General features: G+C 42.6%; 2 protein-coding genes across 2 annotated transcripts in view; one reads left to right on the plus strand and one right to left on the minus strand.

Annotated features, from left to right (window-relative positions):
* Positions 1-14,761, plus strand: part of LOC143722662 (uncharacterized) — a 508,319-nt gene that overhangs the window by 445,678 nt on the left and 47,880 nt on the right. The window lies entirely within an intron of this gene.
* On the minus strand, positions 5,664-7,861 carry LOC143722613 (uncharacterized). Its single transcript, XM_077214014.1, has 2 exons — positions 6,222-7,861; positions 5,664-5,814 (listed from the first exon to the last, which is right to left on the minus strand). The coding sequence occupies exon 1, from the start codon at positions 7,721-7,723 to the stop codon at positions 6,797-6,799; it is 927 nt and encodes a 308-aa protein (XP_077070129.1). The 5' UTR covers positions 7,724-7,861; the 3' UTR covers positions 5,664-5,814; positions 6,222-6,796.

Raw genomic sequence — 14,761 nt, forward strand, 5'->3', positions numbered from 1 at the left:
AAATTAACTTAACAGTTTGCATCAAAGTTATGACAACTTCTAACAGACTAGTTTCAACATGGAATCAATGAATCTAATCTGAGCACGAACGACTAGCGTAGCACATGCCAATTATGACCCCCCCCCCCCCCCCCCTCCATATTTTATTGGATACAGCGATCAAACAATATTTGCAACATAATACAATATAAGTCTCCATTTTGTGTTTTCAGAATGAGCAATTATTCTAAACAAATGTCCTTTTGTGGTTTTAACAAATAAAACAAATGAGTAAGTTAGGAGGAGTGAGTGAACTGTAGAAAAAGGTTAGTAGTTGCCTACACCCAGGGAGCTGCGCCAGGTTGCTAGGATTCATGGACTAGCAGAAATCATGAGGGCTATGACTCAATTACCCCTATAAAGCAGCTTGTGGTGTGGCGGGCAGTCAGTGAGGTATAGCGAGGTAGGAACCTATGCAGACAAAAACTAAATATGCTTCTACAGTGACAACGGAAAGCTGGTTCACATAACTAATCAGTGGTTTCCAATGAGAATAAAATGTATCAGTAGAGCCTCTGAGGGTAAACTTTGTCTTCTCAAGTTTTAAGAAAGACAATGTGTCACATAGCCAGGCTTTAAACGATGGTGGTAAGGGTGACTTCCATAGAGTCAGAATTTTCCGACGAGCTATTAGAGAGGTAAAAGCAATAACATTAACTTGATTTGTTGTCGATTTGAGTCCGTCCGGAGCCCTGCCAAAGATCACTATATGGGGGGAGGGACAGATTCTCAATGCCAAAACCTTCGAGATTGTCTCAAAATATACCTACCAGAAGTTGAACAATTTGGGGCATGACCAGAACATATGGGTCGAATCACAAGGGGTCTGAGAACATCTACTGCATCCCTCGTCCAGGCCACTCAGATAAATCTTGGCAAGCCTGGCCTTGCTAAAGTAAATCCTGTGTACCACTTTAAATTGAATAAGACTAAGCCTAGCACAGCTGGAGGAGGAACTCACTGCTCGCAGAGCTTTTTCCCAAAAGTCATCAGACAGGGAAACCTGCAGTTTGTTCTCCCAGCTGGTCCTAACGGAATCAAAAGATGGAAAAAGTAGGTTATACAAGTAAGATATATGGCCCTTGGGTAGAGTCTTAGCCTTAATGATTAGATCTATGCCACTTGGGGGTGGGATTTGAGGAAATTGTGGGGAGTGTAAATATTTGAATCCTGAATTAGAAGTCTAAATGGGACTGAAGACGGGGGTAGCTCCACAGCTAATTGGTTAATAGCATAGCACTCGCTTTTCGAGGTGTTTCATTTATAACGCAAGAACTTGCTAAAGGACTTCAGAAACAAGAGAGCATGTGGGATGCTGGACTGAGGGTCGCGGATGTACAAAAGGAGGTTGTTGGCATATAACAAGACCTTGTGGTCTGTGCCCCATCTCTGAATCCCCTTGATTCCCTCCTCTGCCTTCAAAGCAATTGAAAGTTGCTCAATAGCGGCTGCAAATAAGAGTGGAGAGAGCGGACATACCTGTTGAGTACCGCGGAAGAGAGGAAAGGACCCAGAGCGCTGGCTGTTAGTACAAACTGATGCGCACGGGGAGGAGTAGAGTAACCGAATAGAGTGCCCCAAAACCAAACTGTTGGAGGGAGGAGAACAGGTAGGACCACTTCACCCTACCAGTCTCTGCGTCTAAAGATATAAAAACCTCCGGTTCTGAAGGAAAATGCGGGGTGAGAATGATGCTGAGAAGTCTTCTGACATTAGCGAACGAGTGCCTCCCCCTTATAAATCCCGTCTGGTCCTATGGTATAACTGAGGGTGTGACCGACTCCATTCTGCGGGCCTTTCTCCAGAGCCTTTGCGAGTATTTAAACATCTACGGATAAGAGCGAGATTGGGCAGTACGATGCACAATTCAGAGGGTCTTTGCCTGTTTTATAGATCAAAGAAATAGCAGCATGTGTGAGGGTGGGAGGCAGGGAGCCCAGGCGGTATGAGTGATTGAACATTTCTAATAATAATGGGGCCAGTTGGTCTGAGAATTTCTTATAAAATTCAACCATTGATTTACTGTTGTTCATTAACTGTATTGCCTCTTTGATTTCTGAAAGCTGCAAAGGAGTGTTTAACATCTCACGGATGCTATCAGATATTTTGGGCATGGCCGAATTTTTCAAAAAACTGAGACAACTGAGCTTCATCATAGGAACATTCTGACTTATATAACTGGGAGTAGAATTTCCTGAAAGTACCATTGTTCATTTCTGGGTCAGGTGTAAGGGAGCCTGTTTCGTCTTTTATCTGTGTAATTTGATTTGAGGCCATCTTGGCCTTCAGTTGGTGGGCCAGGAGGCGACTGGCTTTATCCCCATGTTCATACATATATATCCTCGCGCATGAAAGGAGGTTTTGTTCAGCTTCCTTTGTCAAGAGCAGGTCGAGCTCAGTATGAAGTACCATCCTCTCTTTATGTAAGTCAGGTGATTGTTTGATAGAGAGTTAGTTGTCCAAGTCCGCAATAACTTTTTCTAGTTCTACTCATCGAGCCTATTTGCATAAGATGTAAATTATGTAATTTTGCCTCTAACAAAAGCCTTAAGGGTTTCCCAGAGAAGCGAAGGTAAAGTCTCATTGTTCTGATTGGTGTCTAGGAAAAGTTTAATAGTCTCTGATAAATACTTGCAAAATTCCACCTCAGCTAACAAAAGAGGATCCAAGCGCCAAAATTTTAATCCCTTTGGCTTGTGGTCAAAATGGAGGTCCAGAGTAACAGTTGGCTGAACGGTTTCGGATTAGATCTGTCTAGTACTGGATCCTTGATGCAGCTTATATCCCCTCCTGGCACCAGTAAGTGAGAGTTCAAGTTTGGAATAAAAGACAGAAATGATTTCATGAAAGAATCATCATCCCAATTGGGGGCATAAACAGATGCTAAGGTAATTGTTTTTTGGGAAAGTGTGCCAGAGACAATAACATAACGGCCATTCGAATCTGTAATTATAGTATCAGGTACAAAGACAATACTAGATCTTAACAATAATGCTGTACCCCTCCTTTTCAAATTAAATTTGGAGTGGAAGATCTGTCCGATCCAGGGCCTGTTCAATTTCCGGTGATCAGAATCAAACAAGTGTGTCTCCTGCAAAAGCATTATTTTTGGACGGTCTTTAACATGCGTCATGATCTTAGTACGTCTCACCGGAGCATTCAACCCACCAGTGTTCAGTTAAATAATCCTCACTGCCTGCCCACCATTTTCCCCATTTTTAGTCACTCGAGCCATGGCGCAGAAAACAATTGCAATGTATTAGAGACATCCTAGGATGTGAGCAGCAAATAGAGAGAAAAAAATGAATTAGCTGTGCAAAAACAACATACTTTAGTCAAGTCAAGTCAAGTCAAATATATTTATATAGCGCTTTTCACAATACAGATTGTATCAAAGCTGCTTCACAGTATCAATCAAAACAACTTAATGTTTGTTTATTACTGGAAAAAAGACATCCAAGTTTGGTAGAGCTGATCAATGGTATGATTGGTTAATTAATTTGAATATCCCCAACTGAGCAAGCCAAAGGCAACAGTGGCAAGGAACCGAAAAACTCCATCCAGTGACCTAATGGTGTCCTAACACCCCATCAGGTGACCCAATGGAGAAAAAAAAACCTTGGGAGAACCCAGGCTCAGTCGGGGGCCAGTTCTCCTCTGGCGTTTATGAACTAGAGGCCGAATTTACAGTAACTGTAAGATAAAAAATTTATATGAATGCCTGGCTAAATAGATGCGTCTTCAGTCTAGTTTTAAACTGGGAGAGCGAGTCTGAGCAACGAACAATATCAGGAAGGCTATTCCAGAGCTTCGGAGCTAAATGTGAAAATGCTCTGCCTCCTTTGGTGGATCTGGATATCCTAGGAATGACCAGAAACCTCGAATCTAGTGATCTTAAAGAGCGCGATGGATTGTAAGGCGATAGAAGATCCGTTAAATAGACTGGAGCTAAACCATTTAGAGCTTTATAAGTCAAAAGCAATACCTTGTAATTAATACGGAACTTTATAGGTAACCAATGAAGTGATGATAAAATCGGTGTTATATGATCATATTTTCTTAATCTAGTAAGAACTCTAGCGGCTGCATTTTGGACTAACTGTAGCTTGTTTATTGAAGATGCAGGACAACCAGCTAATAAAGCATTACAGTAATCTAGTCTCGAGGTCATGAATGCATGAACTAACTTTTCTGCATCAGAGACTGATAGCATATTACGTAGCTTAGCAATGTTTCTAAGGTGGAAAAAGGCTGTTTTTGTAACATATGAAATATGCTTTTCAAAAGACAGGTTGCAGTCTAATGTAACACCCAGGTCTTTTACTGTAGCGGATAGAGTAACAGGGCATCCTACTATGTTAAAGTCGTGCTGTGAAAGGTTTTGTGGACGGTTTTTAGAACCGATAAGTATTACCTCTGTCTTGTCTGGATTTAATAAAAGAAAATTATGCGTCATCCAATCTTTTATATCTTTAACACAATCTGTCAATTTGGATAATTTAGCGTATTCATCTGGCCGTGAGGAAATATATATTTGAGTGTCATCAGCATAACAATGGAAACTAATTCCATGTTTCCTTAGAATATTACCAAGTGGCAGCATATATATTGAGAATAATAAAGGGCCTAACACAGATCCCTGCGGCACTCCATAGTTTGCCGAAGTTATAATCGATTTTTCTCCATTTAAGTAGACGAAATGGTAGCGGTCAGATAAGTATGACCTGAACCAGCTTAATGCTTGTCCTTGAACACCAGTGTAATTTTGTAGTCGATCTAAGAGTATTGTGTGATCTATAGTATCGAACGCAGCACTAAGATCAAGTAAAACTAGTACTGAGATACAGCCTTGGTCCGAAGCTAAAAGTAAATCATTTGTGATTCTAACAAGCGCAGTTTCAGTGCTATGATGTGGCCTGAATCCAGACTGAAACTTTTCATAGATGTCGTTTTCTTGCAAGAAAGAGCCGAGTTGAGCGGACACAACTTTTTCTAATATTTTTGACATAAATGGAAGATTCGAAATGGGTCTGTAATTTGCTAGGTTATTTGGATCTAATTGTGGTTTCTTAATAAGAGGTTTTATAACTGCCAGCTTGAACGTTCTTGGAACATGACCTAAAGATAAAGATGAGTTAATAATATTGAGAAGAGGCTCTTCCACTACAGGTAACACTTCTTTCAGTAGTTCAGTTGGTATAGGATCTAATAAACATGTTGTTGTTTTAGATGAAGTGATAAGTTTATTTAACTCTTTTTGTTCTATGGTTGTAAAGCATTGTAATTGTTCTTGCGGGGTGATAATTGCGGCCGAATTATAAGGCGCGAGCAAAGATCGAACGTTTACGATTTTGATTCTGATGCTTTCAATTTTCTCGGTGAAGAAGTTCATGAAATCATTACTACTAAACTGTAACGAGGTATTTTGTTCAGACGACGTCTGTTTATTTGTTAGTCTAGCCACGGTATTAAATAAAAACCTTGGATTATTTCGGTTGTTTTCTATTAATTTGCTGAGGTGCTCAGCCCTGGCCGTTTTAAGTGCCTTTTTATAAAGTGACATACTGTCTTTCCACGCGATTCTAAAGACCTCTATATTAGTTTTTTTCCATTTACGCTCTAAATTACGGGTTTCTCTCTTTAAAACATACGTAGTATTATTGTACCATGGTGCTATACTTTTTTCTCTGACCTTTTTTAATCTAATGGGTGCAACAATATCCAATGTTCTAGAGAGAATGGTGCTCATAGTGCTAGTTAGTTCGTCTAGTTCATCTGTTTGTTTGGGTTCAGGCAGCAGCTGAGACAGATCAGATAAGCTATTTGAGAAATGATCTATGGTGGATGGACGAATTGTTCTACCTGGTCGATAACGTGGCGCAGCATGACATATTACAGCAGTGCGTAATATGCAAGTTACCAAGTAGTGGTCAGTGACATCATCACTTTGTGGAATGATATCTATATCGGTTGGATCGGTTCCATATGATATAATTAAATCGAGTGTATGATTAAGACGATGAGTTGGTCCGGTGACGTTTTGCTTGACCCCGAAGGAGTTTAATAAATCTGTAAACGCAGCCCCTAACGCATCATTTAAATTATCTACGTGTATGTTAAAATCTCCAACAATTAATGCTTTATCGACGTTGACCAAAAGATCTGATAGAAAGTCAGCAAACTCTTTTAGGAAATTGGCGTAAGGCCCTGGAGGTCTATATACGGTAGCCAATGCTAGAGATAATAGGGATTTTTTTCTTACATCTAAGAGCGTAACATTTAGCACAAGCACTTCAAACGAATTAAACCTATGACGAGTTTTCTGAGTAACATTAAGGATATCTCTGTAGATTGTTGCAACACCGCCGCCACGACCGATCAGACGGGGCTCATGCTTATAACAGTATCCTGGTGGAGTAGACTCATTTAGACCGAAATAATCATTTGGTTTAAGCCAGGTTTCAGTGAGGCACAGAACATCGAAATTATTATCTGTGACCATTTCATTTACAATAACCGCCTTAGGTGTGAGCGATCTAATGTTTAGAAGACCTAGCTTTAGAAATTGTTTTTGTTCACTAATAGCGAGATTTTTTGTTTTAATAACAATTAGATTTTTTCTAGATCCTGCAGTAGATTTATTATTTGATCTTAGTAAACGAGGAATAGACACAGTTTCTATGCAATGTTCTACACTAGTATTAATATCAATTAAATTGGTGCAGTAGAGACTGTGATTTGGATTTTTGGTTACTAGTCAAATGGTATTTAACATCTTGGAGATGTTATCCGACAGAAGATCTGCCCCGATTCTACTTGGGTGTAAGCCATCAGCGCGGAAGAGCCTTGGTCGCTCCCAAAACAGATTCCAATTATTTACAAAAATCAATTTCTGCTCATTGCACCATGACAATAACCATTCATTTAGCGCGAATAATCTACTGAACTTTTCATGCCCTCGTCGGTACGTAGGAAGCGGTCCAGACACAATAATCGATGTTTCAGGCGATGTGCTGCGTACCGTATCGATAAGGCTCCTGAAGTCTTTCTTCAGAACCTCCGTCTGTTGCAGCCTAGTGTCGTTAGCTCCCGCATGCAGCACAACAGCTCCGACGCGCTCGTCACCGTTCAAGATCTCAGTTACCCGCGCAGCGATATCGAGAACACGAGCACCAGGAAAGCAGTGACTGTGCACCTTACTTTTACCTAACGTAGCGTGGACGTGTCGGACGGTGGAATCGCCGATGATCACAGCATCGCGTTCCGTTTCGCGAAGAGGGGAGAAGCGGTTCTGAGTGGAGATCTCGAAAACCGGGAGGGGCGAAAAGATTCTTGTCCTGGCTCGCGGCTTCCGCGGAACCACCCAGGCTTCGTGGTGGTGTGTTGGAGCCGGAGTGAATGAAATCATGGCTGATCGTGACCTGGACGCTCGGGACCAATGCTGAGAAACGCACGGAGTAGACGAGGTCAGCGTCAGCGGGTTACTAACGTTAATCACTGATCCGTGTGCATCAGCGCGTGATGTTTCAAGAGCTAAACGCCGGTCTCTCAGCTCAGCTTGTCTCTCTAGAAGGTCAAGGATCTGCTTTTCTACAGCTTCTAATTCAGACTGCACCGCAAGCAATTCAGATTTGTTCTCATCTGCACCAAGAGGTAGATAACATACACCTGATATATTCGCCATTTTAACAGATGGACAGTAAGTTAGCAATGATGCAACCAGTGATGCTATTAATATTTATACTAATTTATGACTCAAGTCTTGGGTATAACCGTCTTTTTAGTGGTATGGGTGTAATATAGACGCAGGATAGACGGGAAAACAAACAGACTCACAGCGGGTAACGAGGCTGACAAAAGCAGTCGATCGCAGGGCGAGCAGCAGTGAAGCGGTGTCTCGCTCTACGACCAACAATCAATGTTCAAACCGTATTTGCGCAAACAAACAAACGCAAACAAACAGACTCACAGCGGGTAACGAGGCTGACAAAAGCAGTCGATCGCAGGGCGAGCAGCAGTGAAGCGGTGTCTCGCTCTACGACCAACAACCAACGTTCAAACCGTATTTGCGCAAACAAACAAACGCAAACAAACAAACTCACAGCGGGTAACGAGGCTGACAAAAACAGTCGATCGCAGGGCGAGCAGCAGTGAAGCGGTGTCTCGCTCTACGACCAACAACCAATGCTCAAACCGTATCCGCGCAAACAAACAAACTCACAGCGGGCAACGAGGCCGACAAAAGCAGTCGATCGCAGGGCAACAGTCAAAGCGAGTCAAACAGGACAGCAAGAGTCTAGTTCTAGTCTCCTTTAGTCTGCAGTCCAGTTCTAGGCTCCTTTCGTGTTCTAGTCTCCTTTAGTGTGCACTTTACTATGCAGCAAATAATTGAAACAGTCCTCACAAATAATAAACATATAAACAAAGGTTTCATAAAACATGAAAAACACCGGCTCTCCCACCTTGCTTCATTCTTCCCACCCAGATCAATGTCCAGAAAAAATCTAGGTCCCCCCCTTGACCCATCCAAAATCTTCTAGCCGCCAACATCATCCCTTCCATACTTACCCTACCCATCCACACTTCCCTTTCCATATCAAGTCTATTTTTCTTTTTATCTCAAAACCCACATCTCTGTTTAAAACCCCAATAACCAAAATAAGAGATAAAAATAAAATGCCTACCATTGTGTGCTATATCAGCGAGTGGCAGAGTATGCTCCAGGAATATCCCGTAGCTGTGAGGTCGTATATATAAAATAAGACTAGGAAGTCAGAAAAATTTAGACGGTCCTGGAGCATAGGAAAATCCGACTATTGTTAACTTGTTACACTGTAGTGGATACAAAAGTAAACTTATGAACTCGTCCAAAAATGTATATAAAAATCCAAAGAAAGTGATTCTGCAGAGTATGGTGCAGGTGGCTGAACTATGGTACCTATAATATAATATGTCAATCGCCACCTTCGAGATGGTAAACATTAGCCCGCAGCCAGAAAAAACAACAGCAGCAGAACAAAGACAAAAACATCAACACAACACCATTAATAATTCAAGGAAAAAGAAGGCAGACTTAACAACATAAAGTGTCCGAGTGCACTACAAACTCAGTTTACTGTGTCCCTGGTCCAGCATCTTCAATGTTTCACCCCTCAAAAGTTATGGAGTGCCATCCACTGGGCCACAGACGTTTAGCCTGCTAATTAGCTGCCATTTAGCTCAAAAACTAGCTGGCTGCTCACCTGCTGTACATTGTCTCAATTCAGTCCGGGCTCAGGGTCCATAACCCGCAGTAAAGTGGAATAGATCTGCTTCAGGAAAAAGCTAGCCAACACAGCTTGTGCAGCCAGCTGTCAGCCAAGCTGAAGTCAGTTAGTTGGCCTCCATGTCTGGTCTCTGCTGGTAGTTAACCCCAAAGGTCGTGGCCTCCTCAGGCGATGCTAGCTTCTTCTTAGCTCCGTTGGGTAGTGTAATCTGCAAGCGGGCCGGGAATAGGAGAGATGTCTGAGGCCCAGGTTGTATAGAGTTGACATCAAGGTACTTAGCAAGTTGCTCGAGGACCTCCGGTGTGTAGTCTTCGTAAATGTATATCGGCGACCCTCGGTATTGGAGATCGCCTCATCTCTTGTGGGCCTCCCATACAATCATCTCCTTTATCTGGTACCGATGGAGACGAATAATTACCGGCCGGGGTAAAATAATAAAAACAAATTATTATTTTTGTAATAATGGTGTACCAATACATGATGTATAGGAATGAAAAGGAAGGTTCACTGCGCTTCTGTTTGTTCTCTCATCTAGTTCCTGTTCGGATTCTCCTTGCGGAGTTGATGCTGTCTCCTCGTTTTGCTTCCTGGCATTACGGATTTCAGGTCGCCTGCCTGCAAACCGTGGCGTTTTTAGTGTTGTTCCCCATTTGCTTGATAAACTGTCTTTTACTTGCACTTGGATCTTGGGACTCGTCATTGTGACAGAACGAACCGACCACGATGGATCCAGCAAGTATGACCGAATTAAGGGAAATTCTGTCGAAGAGCGATACTTGCATGCAACGGCAGGAGGAATGGACAATGGCCAAGGGTCACGCTGTCCAGTCGTTGATGACCCAAACTTCGGAAATAACTACCGAGCTGCAACAACTAAGGACCTAGTCGACATCCACATCGAGACACCACCACCCCACCTGTTTCTGTCGCTCAGACCACTCATACTACTGAGCCTCGTCTGCCGCCTCCAGTGTTCTATTCCAGTGAGCCGCATTTGTGACGTTAATTTTTGACTAAATGTTCCCTGAACATCTCTCTGCAACCGTCATCATTTCCCACTGAGGAGTCTAAAGTGGCTTTTGTTATAAATATCTTGTCGGGTCGAGCGGCCACTTGGGGAGCTACGGTTTGGGAACAGAGACTAACGTGCTGTTTCTTTGGAAACAAGTTCTCACGAGATCAAAAAGGTATTTTCGCTTCTGGTAGAGACGCAGTGTGACTGGTCGTGTAGTTGCATCAAGGAGATCGTCCAGTAACAGACTACTCAGTTGAATTCCGCACATTGGCGGCACAGTGGGGCTGGAATTTGGAGGCTAAATGGGACATGTTTTTATATGGACTTTCTGATTCCGTCAAGGATGAGATTTACACCTTGGACTTACCCACTGGGGTGGATAAACTCATGGACTTGGCCATTCAAGTGGATACTAGATTACGACGATGGAGACCACGAACACAGTGAGGGCAGCCTATCAGCGCACAGACTAATGTATCTTTTTCTCTAGGTGAAGCTATGGTGTCTTTTCCAGATGCTGAGCCCATGCAGATGGGCAGATCACGTCTATCACAGCAGGAGAAGGAGAGAGGGTGTACTATGTTAGTATTGTGGAGCCACTAGGCACATCGCTCTGCAGTGTCCGGTCAAAAGCCAGCACCCGCCAGTGGGTAAGAGGTTACTGACGGGTGTAACTACTCTAACTAAATCCTCTTTTTCAGCTACTCAACTCACTGTCAGTTTAAGATTGTCTCATCAGAATTTTGACTGTGAGGCGCTTGTGGACTAGGCTTGCCGCGATAGACGGTGTTGAGGGTGTTACCGGTTTTAAGCCCCATCAACGGTGACATCACTTTCCCACGTGACACCGCGATGTCTTGATTTTTTAAAGTATTAGTTTTTGCTAAAATATTTATTTGAATTAATTAAAAATAATAATTATCAATTATTTAGTTCAGAAGAGAGCATAAAAAGCATCAGGATTCCATTTAGCACGTGTGGAGATGAGAACGAGTCAAATTACAGAAAAGCAAGATAATGGTGGAAGATTTGGTGTCAAAAAGCAATGCAAAAGTGCCTGTTTGGCAATATTTTGGGTTCAAACCAAATTCAATCTGCCAAAATGGGCACTGCAGTAAAACATCGACCGCAGAAGCCAGACACACAGGTACAACAATCAATAAGTACTGCGTTTGTGCGATGCACCAAATATAAGAGGGACAGTGTGAGGTGAAACAAATGCACTGATGCAGTGACCAAGTATATCTGCAAAGAAATGGTGTCTTACTACACGGTTGAAAAACAATCTTTCAAAGACCTCATAACAACACTCGACAGCCAGTATGAATTGCCCAGGCGTTCATATTTCTCTAACACCGCTATTCCACGTGCCTACAACCGTGTCCGTGGTGAGCTGCAACAGGCTGTTTCAAAAGTTGATTATTTTTCACTCACAACAGACATGTGGTCCAGCACAAAAATTACACCTTACATGTCACTGACTTCCATTTCATTGACACGGAATGGGCACTGGTGTCAAAATGCCTCCAAACAAGTTTTTTGCCCGAGGACCACACTGCCGCTAACTTGGCCGATGCTTTGCAGGAGGCTCTCCATGACTGGGGATTAAAAGAGGATAACGTGTCTTGTGTCACGACAGACAGTGGAAGCAATATTAAAGCGGCTGTTCGTAATTTAGGCTGGCCCTGGTTAAGCTGTTTTGGGCACAACCTGAACCTAGCTGTGTCCAACACTATTGAGAAGACGGAGAAAGCCCGCACAGACGTGCCCTCGCAGGGAGCTAAAGAAAGGCCAAGTCCAGCTTGGCCTCCCAGAGCACTCACTCGTGACGGTAAGTTTATTCTTAGATCTTATAAAAAAGCCTTTAGTATAGTAAATAAAGTATTAAAAATTATAAATATTAAAAGCTAGTTTACTTTAAATATATTCGGCAGAAAACCATTAGGCTTTGTAGAACAGTTTAAGAGAGTTTTTTTTTTTTCGTTATTGAGGCTATGTATAAATGATTTATGATAAATCCTAAATAAAGTAAATGTTTGATGCAGTTTTACTTTGTTCTGGGCTATATAATTTAGACTTTAATAGTCTACCACATCTTTTTTTTATTTGTCATTGATAATAATAATAATAATTGGATTTATTTTCTCATTGAGGACTGTGCAACTCGCTGGGGCTCCAAGCAAAAAATGATTGATAGGATGCTAGAGCAGAGGACGAACATCAATCGAGTTCTAGCTGATGACCGTAAAGTCAATGTGAGCATCACATGGCAAGACGAGGATGTGTTGCAATCGTTGAACAAAGCGTTAAAGCCAGTGAGCGAGTTTACAGACGTTCTGTCTGGAGAGAATTATGTAACCGCGTCATCTCTTCTACCTGTGCTGAGTCTCATTAAAGAGGACACATTGGCCCCATCGGATGAGGATGGACATCTGACAGCCAACCAGAAAGCCGGCATCATGTCTATTTTAGACGATAAATATAAAGCTCTGCCAGAAGCAAGCCTGCAGCTTATTCGCAAGACAACATTCCTGGACCCGCGCTACCGGGGTGACTACGATCCGAATGTTGAAGAGACCAAGAAAATGATAGAGGAAGAAGCGGTCATCGTCGGTAGGAAAGCGCAGTCAACGCACCCCGTGAGAGAAGAGGGAGAACAAAACGAGGAAGCCGACGTCGAGCCATCAGCCCAAAAGAAAAAAAACTCTGGCAAGTTTATTAAAAAGGAAAGCAGGCACTGCGACAGTAAATATTGACTATTCCAGAAAAGGTGGTGACAGAAATCGCCACCTATGCTCAGGAGTCCCCCATTCACAGAGCAGAGCAGGATCCTCTGGCCTGGTGGAAAGAGAACCAAAGTAGGTTCCCCCTGTTGGCAAATATAGCCAAAAAGTATCTTTGCGTGTGTGCAACAAGCTGTGCATCCGAGAGGGTGTTCAACACGATGGGGAACATAGTCACCTCCAAAAGATCCCATCTTAAGCCAGAGATGGTCAACATGCTCTGTTTTCTGGCAAAGAACATGTAGACTCAGTCTACATGTTCTTGACTGCAAGACTGTCTTTGTCATGAAGTCTGTCTTTGTCTCAACTGTCATGTTCTTTGACTCTACTAGACTGCAAACAATGTTAATAAATGCCAATTTATAGTGTTTTACTTTTTTTTAGAGTGCTGTCATTTATGTAGGCTAAGGTCCTTTTTGAAGTTTTTATTTTATATTCATCTCTTATTTATTTGGTTTTATCTTATTTAAACTTTGTGTAATTTATTTAGGCCTATTTTATTTTCTTATTCGTTAATAAACGTTTTATGGTTCTTATTTGTTTGGGCCCACAGTTTGCCGATTTTCACTTTTTTCAGCCTATGCATGGGGTTATTTTTATTCGTACGTTATGCTAATAAAAGTTCTGTCTATAAATAAAAGTTTTATTATCAGCGAGTTATTGTTTTTTTGTCCATTCAAGCAATTTGACACTGAATTGCCAATTGACGCTTATTTCGAAAGTGAAAGTATAACGAACACGCATTTAAAAGCTATTTAACCCCCCCGCCCCGCCCCCCACGGTGACACCGGGATTACCGGTGTTGTCACACGCCGATTAACCGGTGGGAAATTTTCCTCACCGCCGCAACCCTATTGTGGACTCGGGCGCTGAGGTAAAATATTAACCTGGCTCACAAACTCATGATACCTGATGTGACACTCTCTCCACCCATCTCTATAGTTGCTCTTAATGGTCAACTATTACCCTCCGTCACTCATTCAACTGCCTCCTTAACACTCATCACCTCTGGCAATCACTCAGAGGACATTGAGTTTCTTTGATTGACACTCCCTCTGCTCCTGTGGTTCTGGGACACCCCTGGCTGGTGCTCCACAACCCTCATATAAACTGGCGTAGGAATTCTGTGCTTGCTTGGAGCGAGTTTTGTCACACTGCATGTTTGTCACGTAATGCTTATCATTTGGTTCGTATAAGGACGGGGGATGAATGGAAAACTGCCTTTAACACCCCTAAGGGGCACTTTGAATATTTGGTCATGCCCTTCGGCCTGTTTAACTCCCCCATGGTTTTCCAGGCACTTGTGAATGACGTGCTGAGAGATATGTTAGATCAGTTCATATATGCCTACCTGGATGACATATTGATATTTTCTTCTTCTCTCCAGGAACACGTTCAGCACGTCAGACGAGTGCTCCAGAGGCTGTTAGAGAATGGGCTTTTTGTCAAGGCGGAATAATGTTCGTTCCATGCACAGTCGGTTCCATTTTGGGGTTATATCATCTCCTCCGAGGGGGTGCGCATGGATCCCGACAAGGTTAAGGCTGTCGTGGATTGGCCAACTCCAGATTCCTGTAAGGCCCTGCAGAAGTTTCTGGGGTTCGCCAATTTTTACCAGCGTTTCATTCCCGATTTTAGCCGACTAGCCGCTCCTCTGA

This window comes from Siphateles boraxobius, unplaced genomic scaffold (assembly GCF_051911475.1).
Source record: "Siphateles boraxobius isolate OS27281-9 unplaced genomic scaffold, OSU_SipBor_1 68, whole genome shotgun sequence".
NCBI lineage: Eukaryota > Metazoa > Chordata > Actinopteri > Cypriniformes > Leuciscidae > Siphateles > Siphateles boraxobius.

Bases quoted from the DNA above. Each gene is read 5' to 3' on its own strand.
- LOC143722613 (XM_077214014.1), bottom strand. From the start codon at position 7,723: ATGGCGAATATATCAGGTGTATGTTATCTACCTCTTGGTGCAGATGAG.